The following is a 16,241-nucleotide window of genomic DNA, read 5'->3' as shown; positions in this document are numbered from 1 at the left end:
ATTTAACCACCCAGGAGAAGGTCAGATGTCTGCTGCCAGCCTTGGTAAGGTACACTCTAAGGCCTCTCCCATTTCCTGCCCTGATGCTCACAGTCAGTCCATAACAGTCCCAGTGGGCAAGGCCCTGAAAAGTGTGGAGACTATGATGCATGTCAGTCCCCATCCTTATTAGTTGATTCACAATCTGAGCAGATGCAGCACCATGATCTCTGTCCTCTGATGTGAGTCTAGTGAGAATTCCCAGCTTTTCTCAAGGAATGGAAATACAGAGCTTGGCTTCCTTCCCCAGTATAGCCTAAGGAAGCCGCCTTCACTTGCTGGCACTGGGCTTGACTTCTGTTCCCTCTTGAATGCCACTATCAACTCACAGGTCCTAGCAGCAGACAGGGATGAACTCTCTGTCTCTAGAAGACTCTGATCACACACCAGAGAAAAACTCAAACCTCCCTAAAGGACACCAAGACCCAGTGTCATCCACCCTTTGAAGTGGCAGCATCCTGATGGCACAGGCTCACACTCAAAGTGATGCCCATGCCTTCTCACAACACTGGGCAGCACAGAATGGCATCCTTCTTTAATGTTCCAGGGTGTTCCTGTGCTTCAGCTGGCAGCAGCTGGCAGCAGTGGGAATTGGCATCTTAGGTATTATTTCAGCGTGTGAACGGCTGACATTGCCAAGCTATCATCAAAAGTCAGAGTTACACAACACACTCTCCATGTGTCTTATACTCTCAGGACCAGGTCTTCCTAGGACCCCTTCCCCTTGTGTCAGGTGAGGCCATGAGAGGCACTCAGGCTCCTCTAGTCAGTCCTGTCTTCAGTGTCTTGGGTTCTAGGGTTCCTACATATATTCATTGAGACTTCTGTTTAGGGACCCCTCTTCATCACACGCTTTCATACCATCCTGTAGGACCTTAACCTTCAGGTCACAAAAGAATGACAGGTGACTGTGTCAGCGTCTCCTGGGGGTCGGTAAGAGACTATGAAGTGCCTCCCTTTCTGTATGTTAATCAGAATGGGTGACACCCCACTGCTCTGACGCCCCTCTGCTCTGAGTAAACTCATGAGGCCCCTTTGCGGCAGAGCTGGAAAAGACTCAAGCCAACACACAGCTAGCTGCACCTCCCTCTTTGCCCTTGGTTTCCTCACTTGTCTCCTGAGGCAGAGCTGTAGGTCATCTTGGTCCAGCAGAGATCTCACCTCCTCCTGCACCCCACCTGCCCTTGCTGCAGAGCCCTTGACCCTTCTCCTACATATGTAGAGGTAGATTTCCTTACTCCAGCTGCCTGGCTCCCAGCAGTGATGAGTACTCAGAGACACCACAGTCCCAGGCCTAACAGATTGATCTCGTTGTCCCCTTTCCTTGGGGATAAGATGAACGTGGGCCAGCAGAGGGCCTAGGGATGTGTCATTCTCTTTTCACAAGATGGCATTCCCTCACCTCTGTATCCTTAACAGTTCCAAAATGAAGTCATATATATCAGTGCATACCACTTGTTCTCAGATCTGGTTGCTGGGCAACCGGCAGTTCTCAGCTCTATTTAACATACTGCAAGTAGCTCAGGCTTATTTCATAAAATCTAAAATTATTGTATCATTTCCTGCAAGGGCCAGTGAATGCGATTTTTGCTTTTAGGTCTTACTTTAATTTTTTTCTTCCATCAACTCAGCCCACAAATTGTATTTAACTATGAACCCATCAGAGAAACTCACAAAGACCACTCCCAATATTTATAGAGAAAATTAGTCCATGATAATAAGATACTGTTGGTTGCCACAGACACTCCCTGAAAGCTTTGGACTCAATGTTAGGTTTGGGAGTCACCACTGAAGGACTTTAAGTGTCACACTTACATTTAGAGGATTGTCAGTCTGGCCACGATGTAAGGTCTGAGATGGAGGGAAAGGAGAGATAAGAGGAGGCTTAGCCACATGGGCAGGTGGTGTCAGCCACAGTGAGCAGTGAGCATGGGTATGGGGAAGGGACAAGAGAGGAGAGGTGTTTGCAGGAGTTTTGGCACAGACAGAAGTTTGTGGTGAAGGAACCGTCAGAGATAAGTCAGAGCAGACATTGTGTTCTTATGATTCAGAAAGGTGCTGAGTGCCAGGATACATATTGGACTACAGAAGGGAATTCTGGGAGAAGTGTGGGGGGCTAGTAGGATAATGCAAAGGTCAGATTGAGAGACTCTGGACTGATTAGACTCCAGGTGGGGTGGGCAGATTCCCCTTGGGGGTTGCTCTGCACGGAGAGGAAAGTCTGCCTCACACGAGCCTCATGGGGGCATGCAGGCACGTGGTGTGGATGGTGCTCTGTGTCCTTCCTGAATCATCTCCCATAAGTGCCTGAACTTCCTGTCTGACTTCCCCTTACTTCTTCGGCCCATGCACTCTCCGAGTACCACCTTCTCTGGGTGGCCCCAGGAAGTGTGAGCCAGCAAGGTAGGAGTAGGCACCTCTGGGGAGCTTGCCCTGCCTTGGGTCTCGTGGACAAATGTCCAGCTGAAGAATGTGGTCTGCACCACATGACCTGCTCTGTGGTTGTGGAAGGGGAGAAAAAGGGACGTTGGTCTCTCCATGGCAAGATTCTGGCCTGTGCCCAAGAGCTAGAAGTCCTCTGACCAAATTCCTGCTTGCCTCACTTTCTCTGGCTTGTAGGTGCCCCACCTCAATCTGTTCTTATCTGGTCGACCCTTTCTTCCCCTACTTAGCAAACTCTGTCCAGTTCTGTCTGGAGGATGTACTTTCCTGACACTGGAGGGTCTTACTATGTAGGTGAGCATTGTGCTTCCCTGGCCAGTTTACATCTTTGCAGTCAGCACTGTGGAGTGGGCTTGGCCTTAGGAATCTGCTGGCTGGTCTTAACCTGTCTTCCTCCCATCTCCTACCAGGCTCATCCACCTGTGAACCTCTAAAAAATCAGCCACAGCATCAGGGCCCACTGGCTCAGCTTCCATTAGATTTCTCACTGTGGTCTGGCCTGCTTCCCAGCTTCCAAGTTCCTCAGCTTCTCCTTAAATCAGGTCTGCCCTTCCTACAGGAAGGTCTCTTTCTCTCTCCACACATCCTCTTGATCCTAAGCCTTCCTTTGACCCTCCAGACGGACCCTATTTCCAGGGCACTTCTTTTTTTATTACCACATATATCTAACTCTGCCTACTATCCCCAACCTCTTCTAGCCGCCCACCACCACCTTCTGGGTCTTTTTCTCTCCTGCCTTTTACCTTCCACAGCCTTGCAGAGCATGTGATCAGATCCCACCTCTGGGTTCTGCTGTGCACAATGCACCTTCCTACTTAATGCCCTTGCTGCTTGAAAACCATGTTGGGCTTCCTTGTTTTCTCTGTCTCCCCATTGGGGGCTGGCTCAGGACTCCTTGAACTGAAGATATGCTCCAGAAGGCTCCCAGCAGGCCACCACAGGGACCGCTGCTGTGTGTACACATGCCATGCACATCTCAGCACACACGGCATGCACACACACCATCATCCCGTCGGGCCTGATTGTCATGCTGGCCCACTTCCTGGAAGGATGGGGTGCGAAGCTGATGAATACATGCAGTGTGTGGAGCAGCCTTGCCTGGGGATCTTCCTTTCTTACTGTTAGTGCCACTTCTCTTCCCAGAGAAACCACGAAGTCCTCCGTCATGCAGCAGCAGACATGGGGTGTGTTTTTAGGCACTGTTTCATCCCAGGGAACAGCTTTGTCTTAAGTGTGTTGAATGGGGCTGGCTGTTACTCTCTTTTGAGCTTAAAGGTAATAAATAATTCGAGACAGAAATATTCCCCCAGCCCTTCTGTTAGATTTTCCTTGTAGGCATCCCAGAGATGGGGTTCAGTAATTCCTTGCGGTGTTTTTTAAATTGGTTATTGGTTAATAAGGGGTCACACCTGTTCTGTTACTACGCTACAGGGTGCAGTACAAAGGCACATTCACAAGTTTTTGTAAAGTGAATCTGCATCATCAAGGGTCTCCTCTGTGATACAATGTGTAGCAAAGCTTGTGATAGTGTTAGATACTGCAAGCCCATTGTCAGCTGAGGGTATTGTTCAAGAGAAAGGCATTAGATACAGCCCCTGCCAAACATCTCAGCCGGGCCTGGGCTGCCTTAGGCCAGATTAGAACACTCACATCAGCCTGTGGCTGGCTAAGCGTCCAACACGTCTCTACTAGATAGTGGGATGTTGAGGACTCATGAGATACAGTGAATGCTGTATTGAAAATGAAAGTAGCATGGCTGTGTGGAATTCGTCATTATTGGGTGCTTTGTGTATTTTGAGATTCAGTGCTTACTGAATGGGTTATCACCATCAAAAAATTGAAGGAGCCTAAGTTGGAGGCTGTCTTATAGTGCTTCATACCATGAAGTGTATGTGTCACATATGTAAGCACACATTCATGTTTAAGATCATGCTTGTACACAGAAAACCTTCTAGGATGCTTTGGTCTTCCATGGTGCCTGGTCTTAATTTTGCATGTCTAGGAAAAACCTATAGATATGTGGGTAATTTAGGAAGTGCCAATACATATTCAGAGAAGGAGGCTGCCGAGGTCCATGCTCCCCACACACAGACAAAAGCTTACAGATGTGTTAGGGCTCAGCTTCAGCCCACAGAGTCCCAAAGCACTCAGCCACTGCGAGTTAGGCCTAGGAATTTGGCCATCTGATGTGTTTGTATTATTTTATCCCGTTGTCTGCTGACCCGGGTCTGATCCTTCTCTTTTTCCCTCCCCCTGACCTCTTGCTTTCTGGGAAGAGAGAACCACAGTGAGATCGAGCGGCGCAGGCGGAACAAGATGACTCAGTATATTACGGAGCTCTCCGACATGGTTCCCACCTGCAGCGCGCTGGCTCGGAAGCCAGACAAGCTCACCATACTGCGCATGGCTGTTTCCCACATGAAGTCCATGAGGGGCACCGGAAACAAATCGACGGATGGCGCGTACAAGCCTTCCTTCCTCACTGAGCAGGTGCCCCAGCGCTACTCACTCTTCTGGTGTCGCGCCAGTGGAAGTGGGGGAGAGCCTTAGTTAGGGTCACACGCCTGAGGTAGATGATATGGGAACATGAAGTTCAGGATTGGGAAAGGAGTTAAGGGAAGAAATTTTGCTTCCATTCTTCAGCAAGAGGTCCTCTTCGAGAGTGCCAGATCTCTGTATTTTCTGCTCTTTTATCAGCCATCTACCTCGGCGAGGAGCGGTTAAAAACTGTGATGAGCACGCTGACACAGGAAGATGGCGCGTGTATGTAAGGGTAGTAGGAGGACAGTCATGCCCTGAGAGTCCCAAAGGCAGTCATGGTGATGGCTGCAGGGTCCTGGTCCAGGCCACATCTTTCTGTCCATTTAGTTTAGCTGACAAGCCACTGCTCTTCATCACTGTTTGAGAGCTGAAGAAGTCCAAGCTTCAACTTTTCAGGGCTACTTAGAGAGGGAACTGGAGACCGCTCTACTGGGGTTCCCTAATGCCACGTTTTCTTTTTTTCTTTTTATTGCCCATGCTAACCGGGGAGAAGAAATGTATGAACTAGCAAGACATCATTAGTAAATGGATTGACAGGAGCCAGGCGGCTTGTGGGCCAAGTCCTTGTCCTTCATGTGATAGTCACAGTTGAGCATCAGTTGGTGCTTAAAGCTTTAGTTGACGTGTCTAACTAAACATGGAGCTTTGACTTTCAGGCTTCCATAGCTTTCCTGAGATAAATTAAGCCGATGGCTTCAGTGGAAAGAGGTGAAATTACATGGTTGTCGGGAGTGTTCATTCGGAAAAGCCAACTGTTCCATGTGTGGAATTTTGAGTAAGGGAATGTTTAACAGGACAGAAAGTGAAGCTCAAATGAAATTGAGCGGAAGGGACTGGCTCGCACCAGGGGCTGGGCTCAGGTCAGAGGCTGTGAAGGAGCCACAGAAGAGGCACAAAAGAAGTCAGCATAGAGACTTCTAAGGGGGCACCGTGTACAGAGGGAGGAGTGGGGAAGGCATGAGGGGCCAGCAGTCACGCTGGCCCAGAGCATCTGTCCATGTTGTGATCACAGGTTTAGAAGAATGAGGAAGAGAAACCGACTCCATTGCCCTCTGTCCAGTACGGGTGTTCTGACAGATACTTTACCTCCACCGTTCCCTTTTAAATCTTCCCAGGGGTCACTTGATCCCTCCTGTTGAGAGTTTCAGGAAGAAGGTAGTAGCCATATTTGGTCTTAGAGATGTGGAGCATGGTGGCTCAGGTACAGGCTTCCATCCTCACTCCATCTCTATAAAATGAAGAACATGCTAGCCCCCAGCTCTGAGAGTGTGGGGAGGAAGGCATCATTGTGAAGACTGGTTAGCGTGGGAATGTTACCGCAGTGGGAGATGAGTGGTGGGGCATGACTTGCTGGAAGTGTATTTAAGTACTGCTGACACTAGGGTCAGCACAGAAAGTTTTGCCCAACTTTATTTAATCCCTACGAAAAGGACTCTAGCAACTGTGGGGGGTGGCAGGGAGAAGGCAGCAGCACACTCATGCGCCCTATCCATGCCGCTCTCGTGGTCACATGCACATTTACAGAGTCCTGCAAGTACTTACTGTGTGGCAAACACTTACTAAGCCCTGCATACCAAAAGTTCATTTAACCTCCAGAAATTTCACTGAAAGTAAACTTTATGAAATCTCAGAAGCCAAAGCCATTACATATCACACCAGAATTGTAAAGCGGAGTGGCAGAGCATGGATAGACACTTCCTTATTCATACTGTCTTACTGGAGAAAGGAGGAAAGGTCAGTTAGGAATAATGAGCTCTCAGATGATGAACCTCAGGAGAGAGGGTGGGAAGAGATGGGTGGAGCTGGCTCTGTCCTACCAGACCTTTGCAGTCCTTGCAAACTGGATTAAAACATGCGTGCATAAACAAAGCCCCTCAACCTCCTCCGGTGACATAGAATTCTGTCCTTCCCCAGACATCTTAACCCATTTTTTTTAAATAGGATCTTCCTGTTGGGAAGATTTTCCTGACACTGAGAATGAAAATGCGGATGTTGTTAGGACTACAGAAGCCTCTAAGAGACACAGGAAGCAGAAGTGTATATGGGAAGTTGACAGAATAAACTTGGGGTTAAATACCGCTTGCACTGTCAGCATCCACCTCGCTTTCCCAGGCTGAGTGTGTTTGATTGCTCCTAAGCTGGTGCCTGCATACAAGCCACAAAGATCCTAGGCTGTGCTCCGAAAGTTAAAGTCTTCCAGGGACTTGGGTCCTTGGACCCTCTTGGGCACTAGGAGGTCACTCTGACCAGATGCTCCAGGTTCCATCCCTGGCTTCCTCTCCACCGCCCCTGACTATTGGGTGGTAACCATTCCTCGTTGGATTGTATTTAAACATTGGAGTCTGGGCTGGGGAAAAGCTTGCTTACTGATGCCCCCAAAGGATGAGTTTGTTCTTTGAGGCCTGGACAGTGTGTGAAAAGGTTGGAGTTGTGGGTGCAGACTCCAGTGTTGTCGAAGAGTTAGCTCCATGCCTCCTGAAGGCCAGGAGCCTAGGCATTTTATTTCACTTGGTATGACAGGATATAGATAGTTACCACTGAGCTGCCTTTAGACATGGTTATCTTAGTTTAGCAGAGTTGATTTAGCCTCATTCGTTGCCCTGTGGGGTGACAGTGGGGCTTCAGGAACAAGATGAACAAGAGTGCAATGTCCCCACACAACGGGAAGACTCGCAGTCTGTTTCTTTCTTCTCTCCTTCTCACTCTCCTTCCTTCCTGCCATCCATGACCCTTGGTGCCATGCACTGGATGCTGGGCCCTTCTGGGGGGTCATGACTGCAGTTTCAGTACATGAGGAAAGCAGCACCTCCTGATCATCGTTACCTGCTCTCTCACTTCTCCACACTGGAAATCAACCCCCAACCACTCTCTCCAAGAAAAGATGGTGTATTTTAGGGATGGCACAAGTTTTGTGCGTTTCTCTAGCAAAAAGCTAAGCAGGTGAAATGACATTCATCAGTGCAACCACTTGTGTCCTGGAATGAATAGCTACATCAAGGAAGTTGAGGTTGCTAGTTAAGAGAAGATAATGGATCTGGATCTGTTAGTATACTCACTGACCATGGCCTTTTCTCCCCAGGAGCTGAAACATCTCATCCTTGAAGCTGCTGATGGGTTTCTGTTTGTGGTGGCAGCTGAGACAGGAAGAGTCATCTATGTATCGGATTCTGTCACACCTGTTCTGAACCAGCCACAGTCGGAGTGGTTTGGGAGCACCCTCTATGAACAGGTACACCCTGACGATGTGGAGAAGCTGAGAGAGCAGCTGTGCACTTCGGAAAACTCCATGACAGGTAAATGCATTTGTGTGTGGCCTTTTGACCTTAAACATTCTTCATCCACTAAGCACATTGGGGAGCTGCAAGTCGCATGTTATTCTAAAGGTGAAGTGATACATTTTATTTATTTTGTGTAACGGCTTCATTTACAGTACCTTAAAAATGTTTAGTGTCACCCTTTTCTCTGAATTTTTCCTGTAGAGTGCATGTGGCAAGTAGGAGGTGTTCTTGCTACATTAGTGAGACCCATATGTTCTCTTTGTATCGGTATGCTACCCATCACTTATAACCCAGGCCTCAGCCACCTGAACTACAGTTCCTTATTGAGACATTTAAGAAAGTCGAGACTTTCTTCAAAGTCACCTCTTTGTACAAGCACATGCAATAAGGTCTGTAGCATTCACTGAGGGAAGCAGGTTGGAAGTAAAGCACTCCATTGCTGATGAAAGTAAAAGTAGGAACCTGCTGAAAATGCCAGCGTGGCTTTAGGTGGCAAATGGAAACTCATAAATATTACTAAGAGCGTGGTGCTTGGCCTGGAAAAGGATGTTGGGTCTGGGAAACAGGTCTTAGGAGGTTTTGTCACTTGTGTGTTCTCATGAAATGCTTCAACAACAGTCATGTGAAGTCAGACGGGGAGTTTTAACACCAAATGCAGATAACTCATGGTGAGTTGACATTACGGGTAGATGTCTGGGGTGTGTGAATAATATGGCTCTCTGTGTGGCTTGGTTCAACCAGGTGCAGTTTTCTGTGTCCATCCACTGTTTCTCGTGGCTAAGCAAACACAAAGTTCACATTTTTTTCTCCAGTTGTTCCCAAGCATATTAGTCAAATTAGAGCAAATATATATTTTCATAACAAAAGTTATAGAATTGTTCTATCAAAATATTTGCATTCTTCTATATAGCATACGTCTATGCTGTATTCCTCCCTGACTGTACCGTATGCTGCTGGGGTTCTCAGGTTGCTTTCTAGTGCAATGCGAAATTCTGGTGTTTTGCATGTAGCAGCCGCTCAGTAGAAGCCTAGTGAATAGGTGAGTCGTTTGTTCATTGCAATCAATTTGGATCTCTGTGACACGTGTCATAGACTGGGTAACTCAAACTGCAGGAACTCATTTTTTCTCACAGTTCAGAGATTGGAAATTCAATCCCTTAGTACACTTCATCTGCAACAAAATGCTATGAACCAATAGCTTTAAATATATCTATGGGGCTGGAGAGATGGCTCAGTGCTGCTGTTCCAGAAGACCGTAGTTCAGTTCCCAGCATTCACACTGGGTAGCTCACAAGTGCCTGTCACTCCAACTCCAGGAGATCCAGTGCCCTCTTCTGGCCTCTGGAGGCAACTGTGTTCACATTCACATACCCACACACATAAATTAAATGAAAGGTATGTGTGTGTGTGTGTGTGTGTGTGTGTGTGTGTGTGTGTGCACCCTTACACTAAATCTCTATCAATGAATAGTCTCACAGTTTTAAAAATTAGGAAGTCTAGAATCAAGTTGTAAGTAAATGTATCTGGTGAAGGCCCACTCTCTGGCTCATAGATGATGCCTCCTGGCTGTGTCCTCACAGGGTAGAAAGGACTGGCACAGTCGCAAGGGTTCCATCCTCATGACCTAATACTCCCATCACCTTGGGAATTAGGATAGCAACCTTCAGAGTTGCAGTCAAGCAATCAGTTGATTTCACCCAGGATCATGGTGTCACAGGCTTGTGTCTCGAGATCTCTCGTGAATTTCCAGGTGCTTCCCTTTGAATCTTCCAGGGTCTTTCTTTTGTGTGCATTCCTGATACCTCCCCTACTCTTGAAGGACACCAGTCATATAACATGGCTTTACCTCAGTTGCCTCTTTAAAGGCCTTACTACAAAAGCAATCATATTCTGAGGTTCTGGGAGTTAAGTCTTCAGCCTTATGAATTTTTGAGGGAGGGTCATAATTCTACCCATAATACTTAGACTCAGATCCAGTCTGGTGGTGTCCAAACTGGCCGAAGTTTCTGAATGATGGTAGTCATTTTCTCAGTGCGGGTGACCAGTGGATAGTGATTTAGCATGGGGACAGGGTTTGTGTCTTAACCATCTCTGCATGCCGGTAAAAGACCAGCACAAACTCAGACTCAGAAAGTGGCTTCCTCGCTGGGCTGAAGTCTTACCACACAGAATGTAAAGTTCAACACTTGGGAACTATGAGAGAGAAAAGAAGTCAGCCAGGAAGTGTTGGTTTTAAAGCTGAAGTCACCTCCTCTGGAAAGAGCTGTGTTTTTCCCCAGACTTCCTGTATTTGGCCACAGGATGTGGCTTCTTCAAACCCTGCAGAAGACCTAGCTGGGGCAGATGACAGGGGAAGTGGTGGACAAAGGCAGGCCAAGTTCAGGTCATCAGAGGCTCGTGGACATTTCTAAGTGAAATCTTCATGCATTTGACTGAGTAAAAATGACCTTGGGAGGAGTGTGAGCTGTAGTCACAGCAACCAGAGCTGGTGCAGTGTAAGTAGTCCCCAAGATGCCAGAGGACTCCCAGCAAACTGTGGGCAGTCAGAGCTCTGAGCTCTCTTTTTGGCCAGGATCCTCTTGAAAACAAGATGGGGTTGGAGATGTGTGTCCTGGTTCTTAAGGTGTTAAGAGGGCACGGGATTTTTTTTTTCCTTAGAGCCACATAGTGAAGTGGACTCTTCCAGGATACATACAAGACTACTGATCGGGAGGAGATGGCTTGAAAGGGCTCCTTGCTGACAGGCACGGGGTTTGCTGGTGCCCAGGACAGGCTAGAGGTTGATCACTGAGCAGCCAACATGTACATTTAATATAACTTTTTTCATTCAAAACTCTTAAGGGTTACCTGATGCCTTTGATTATTGGGCAAGGGTCTCAAATCCTTCTATCCCTGAACTTCTGTGGTTTGAGGTCAGAAATAAATAAATAGGAGCCACTTGAGGGAGTTAAGGTGACAGGTGCAGGGTCAGGGAGCTAGTCAAGGCCTGCTAGAATTGAGATGGCTTACCTAGAATAGGCAAATCCCTCCACGAAGGGAGGGTCTTTCTTCTGACCCTCTCTCCTAGAAAGTGGATGTCCCATTCATTGGACCTGTAACACTATCTGTACTGAAGGTGGGCTGGGGGAGAGAATGTTCTATGTGTGCACAGTGGAGAAGGATCTTAGAAGGATCTTTTTATTGGAGAAAAAAAAATCTTATACTGGGCAGTGGTGGCGCACGCCTTTAATCCCAGCACTCGGGAGGCAGAGCCAGGCAGATCTCTGTCAGTTTGAGGCCAGGCTGGTCTACAGAGCAAGATCCAGGACAGGCACCAAAACTACACAGAGAAATCCTGTCTCCAAACAAACAAACAAACAAACAAACAAAAAAGACCAGGTTCTGTACTGACTGCTTGACAAAAACATGAATTGAGGCTTGCAGGAACCTAACACTGAACTTCCCTTAGCAATGGTGTTTACTCATCCAGCATCCACAGTAGCTTTATTAAGCATAACTATCAAATAATGTGAATTGACTCTGAGTCTTTTTTTTCCAACCCCAGCTTTTCTTTGTTTCATGTGAGGCTTTCAAGTGACATCACACATTAATGTGCAACTCTGGGCTTGGAGCCTCTGGCGGTTCAGTACCTAACAGGGAGAATGATTTCTGCCAAAGTCTTGTGAGTGTTCTCGGCTTGCCTTTCTTAGCTCTGTTTCAACCCCTCTGCTGTCCTGCCCTGACCCACCCCGAAGGCTAAGTCTTCGAGGCTAGCCTCCGTCCAAGGCACTTGGACTTATGAGTTCAAGTGACTCTTCAGAGGAAGGAGGGACACTGAGCAGTGAGTGGTGTTTAAGGTGACCCTGATGGAGAGAGACTGTTGTTGAAAATAAGGAGTGCCTTGTGGGGAAGGGGGCTGCAGAAATAACCACTTCAGATCCTCTGAGTGATCTGAGGAGCCACTGTCAGTGGGGAAGAGGGTGGGGAGGATGTGGGAAGGCCCAGGGCATTCCAGGTGACAACAGGCATCTAGCTGTAACTAGATATGCCCAAGCACTGGGTTCAGAGAGCAAGCAGGGGGCAGCAGAGACACCACCCAGGAGACATGGACGGAGCCAATCCTCACAGTGTCTTCTGGTGGTTGAACTCTGGAAAACCTTGATTCTGGTGAGCAGAAACGGGAGGCACTTTGCCAATGACCCCAGCACTTCACTGGGAGGAATGGCCTTAGTTGGGTCTCCAGGCAGAAAGATGATGTGGGAGAGGTTAATCTGTGAGCATTCCAAGAGGAAGTTCATTTGGGCCATGTCCCCTGCGCTGCCTTGTTATGCTCAGGGATCTACAGGTTCTCCTACATTGGGTAATTGGGTCAGCATTTGGGGTCAGTACAGGGACTAACTTTGGAGAAGACTGCCTAATGGTGGAAGTGGGTACAAATGAAGAGTAAACTAACTCCCTCCTTCCTTCTCCTTTCCTTTTTCAATGACCATTTATTCATTAATTCATAAACACCTGTCTTGTACAGCTGTGGATAAGTCACACGGGGTGGGGGGTGGGGGGGGGTCCTCTCCAGCTCCTCACCTGTAGACACTCCCAGCTTCTGTTTACGTATAAGCCCCCATTTCCCAACTGTTGCAGTCTGGATTCTTTGTGATAATTTGGGGAGAACCCAAGCTGGGTTGGTCCCCAAGGCTTCAGCTGGAAAGCCCCAGTGCATGAGTCACTCACCCTCAATCAGCTGTGATTAAGCTTCCCTATCTCCCTTTGAGATTTGCTGAAGTCCAGGGATGCTTTGAATCTTGGATCACAGTATTTGGCCAGGCTCCGGTTTGGGCACAGATAGCTGCTCTGAGAGCCGGCCACCAGGGAGCTATTTCAGCCAGCTGTGCTCACAGCCTCTCATCAGACGTGTTCCATGAGAGCTTCAAGATGCCATACACACTCACAAGTGGGAGAGAAGACACTTGTGGGACTCTGGATGCTCGTGACTTTCATTTTCTCGTTCAACCCCAACAGTGAAATATTAATGCCTGTAATTAATCCACTTACATTTCTACGGCATTTTTGACCCACTGTAGAGAATAACTTCCTCCCACACTGCACTAGCTCCAGTCACTTACAGGGAACTGGCAGATATCCTCACCCATTTGGCGAGGGGACCTGGACCAAGCAAAGACTCTGAGGCACCAAGGAGAGATGAGAGGCTTAGATTCTTCTGGTCTCTTCTGCCCCATTACAGTCTTGAGCGTAGAGACTGCTGCCCATATCCCTGAAGCACCAGCAATCAGACCAGTACAGCAACTCCTACCAGGCAGGTCATGGTAGCATTGAAGGCTCAGGGGTACATGAATGTAGACAGTGTCAGAGTCACGGGACTGAAACAGACAGTCGGGGTGTCTCACCGTGCCTTCAGTGGTTCTCATCTCCAGCAGTGGTTCTCAGTCAGCTATGTGAACATCATTTTTGAACCTGCTGGAAATGAGAGTCTCAGCTCACCCTGGACCCACTAAATCAGAAACTAAGATGAAGTAGTCTCTGTCTCCCCATGTCCCCAGCTCTTGAGATGCACACTGAACTTTGAGACTTACCAACTTCGTGATACCATCTTGAAACTTTATGTCAAATTCCTCAGGTTGGATCTACCTTTATTCTTGACCTTGTCAGGCCCTTTAACCTCTGTTTAAGTCACCTTGGAAGGGTAGGGGATAGAAGATTTAGGGAAGTTTCTTATTAATTACGGAGCTCTTCACATTGGTCTGTACTGGGCAAGTCGATCTTGGTGAGATTTGATAAGAGTGTTCTGTGGACCATCAGCACCCAACTCTTCTAGGAACTTCTTGAAACACAGACTCCTTGCTGACTCCAGTCTGCATTTTCCTAAGACTCTCAGAAAACAAAAGGAGGGAAGATTTTGGCCCATGGATTCGGGGGTTCAGCCCAGGGTTGGCCGGATCCATTGCTTTGAGACTAAGGCCGGTCAAATATCATGTGACAGAGACTGCCCACCTTGGAGTGGCCAGGAAGCAGAAAGAGAAAGAGGAAGAGGTGGGGGAGGGCAGGCAGCAGCCCCAGGACAAGAAATGTTTTTCCACAGCATTCTTGCAATGACTCACTGTCCCAACTAGTCTCTACCTTCCATAGTCCTACACTCATCCCCCAATTATCTACTCAGATTTTTGAGTCACAGATAGATTAATCCACGAGGGGTCTTCACTGATGAAGGTAGAGTTCCCCAAATCCACACTCCATATTTCCCTTATTTGAACACTATTTACACTGGACTAACCTCAATACATGAGGGTTTTTTTTTGGGGGGGTAAGGGGTGACAATTTATCTTCAAACCAGAATAAGTTCTAAGAAAGTTACATACGTGTATGCACTTTAAAGTGTAAAGGAAACTGACTAGTTTAGTGAAGTGTGGTGAAGTGGGGCTTGTCGTAGCTAGGGCAGGCGTAGTCTTTGGATGCATAACTGGCATGAGATAATGGTCTGACCCAGCAACTTCCACAGTCCTTGTGTTTGCCTGGCTCTTAGAGGACGTGGCCAGGACTTTGGGGAGTGCACTTTTCACCATCAGCCACACACCTCACTGTGAGACAGAAGAGGAAGGAACCTCTGGGATACCCATTCTGCTATCCTGGGAGAACAAGCCAGATGCTCTGAAGACCAGCCTGAGACAGAGTGATGTGATGGGATGAGAGAGCCTGGGAAAATAGTGGGAGTTGTCACCATTCAGTCTCAGCCCACCCACGGCAGCTGAGCTGCCTTGGTAACACTTCACAAGAGAGGGCAAGGACAGAGTGTGTGGAACGGAGCTGTGACTTGGATCCTTTAGGGGAAGAATGTGAGGCAGATAATTGGTCCCACAGGAGTTCTGTGAACTATGCAGTCCACCCTGTGGTATCAGTTCAGGAAGAAGATGGTGTATTTCCAACTGCCAGTCATGAAGGTAACTTCATGAAAACCATATTTCCAAATACATAGTTTATTTTCTTTGGAATGCCCCAGCTTAGTCTTTGGACTAATGCCAGAATCTGAAACCCTAAACACATTCAGCAGTCCATTTCTTGCCATATTAGGCAACACAGAAGAAAAAAGAATAATTCTGGATTTTAACTCAACTATTAACACTGTTATTGAGTTCCTATTGTTTGAAGGGGAAATGAAACATCTTAATGGTTAGAAAAGCTTGTTTATTTGAGTTAAGCCGCTGGAAATCGGCCGGCTCTGTAGTAAACACATAAGCTACAGGGAAAGTGCGTGGAGTGGGGCTGTCAGAGGTGCCCAGTAAGAGCACACAAGTGTAGAACTGAGCCCACAGCTAGGTGTTCTGCCTCTTGACAAAGACACTCCCCCTGGAAACCACAGTGCTTTGCATCCCAGATGTCTCCCTGGAGCGGGTTCAGTTCTTTCTTGTTGTTAAATATTTACACAACCTGCTGTGTTCTGCTTCATGAATACATAGCATGCTGATGCCCCCGGAACTGTTTGTGTTTTTCTCTCATATTTGCTTTTGAAAGCTATTTCATGAATGTGGACAGACCTCCAGCCTGAGTGCTGGCTTCATTATCATGGTGGTGTCACAATAGATGAAGAAGCCAGAGCAGTGTTTCTGCACACACTGCAGATTCCTGCAGAGAGGCTTTTCTTGCATGCTGCCAAAAGTCCTATGAGGTATCTAGTGGGACTCAAGCACAGGACCAAAGGGGGAGATGAGGAGGAGTCACGGGGACACAGGGAAGCAGTTAGGGGAGGTGGAGGATCCCGCCCTTGGTCAGCTGGCCCTGTGACATTTGCCCCCCATGGTGCAAAAAAAAAGAGATGGTGCAGACTGGGGCTAGGTGGTGATGTTTTCCTCTGACTGCTATAGTGACCATAATCTGGGACATCTTAAACAACAGGACTTCTTTCCTCACAGTTCTTGAAACCAGAATTCTGGAAACGTAGTGTGAAACTGAATT

General features: G+C 47.7%; 1 protein-coding gene across 4 annotated transcripts in view; it reads left to right on the top strand.

The window, feature by feature from the left end:
• The window catches only part of Arnt2 (aryl hydrocarbon receptor nuclear translocator 2), a 143,627-nt gene that overhangs the window by 40,488 nt on the left and 86,898 nt on the right, over nucleotides 1-16,241 (top strand). For all 4 annotated transcript variants that reach the window (XM_036185984.1, XM_036185992.1, XM_036186000.1 and 1 more), the window contains exons 4-5: nucleotides 4,758-4,971; nucleotides 8,102-8,315. In XM_036185984.1, coding sequence (XP_036041877.1) covers nucleotides 4,758-4,971; nucleotides 8,102-8,315 — 428 coding nt within the window. The remainder of the gene's footprint in view (nucleotides 1-4,757; nucleotides 4,972-8,101; nucleotides 8,316-16,241) is intronic.

Source organism: Onychomys torridus, chromosome 1, assembly GCF_903995425.1.
Source record: "Onychomys torridus chromosome 1, mOncTor1.1, whole genome shotgun sequence".
NCBI classification, from domain to species: Eukaryota; Metazoa; Chordata; class Mammalia; order Rodentia; family Cricetidae; genus Onychomys; species Onychomys torridus.
The sequence above is the reverse complement of the archived record's forward strand: the minus strand, read 5'-3'. Positions and strand labels throughout refer to the sequence as shown.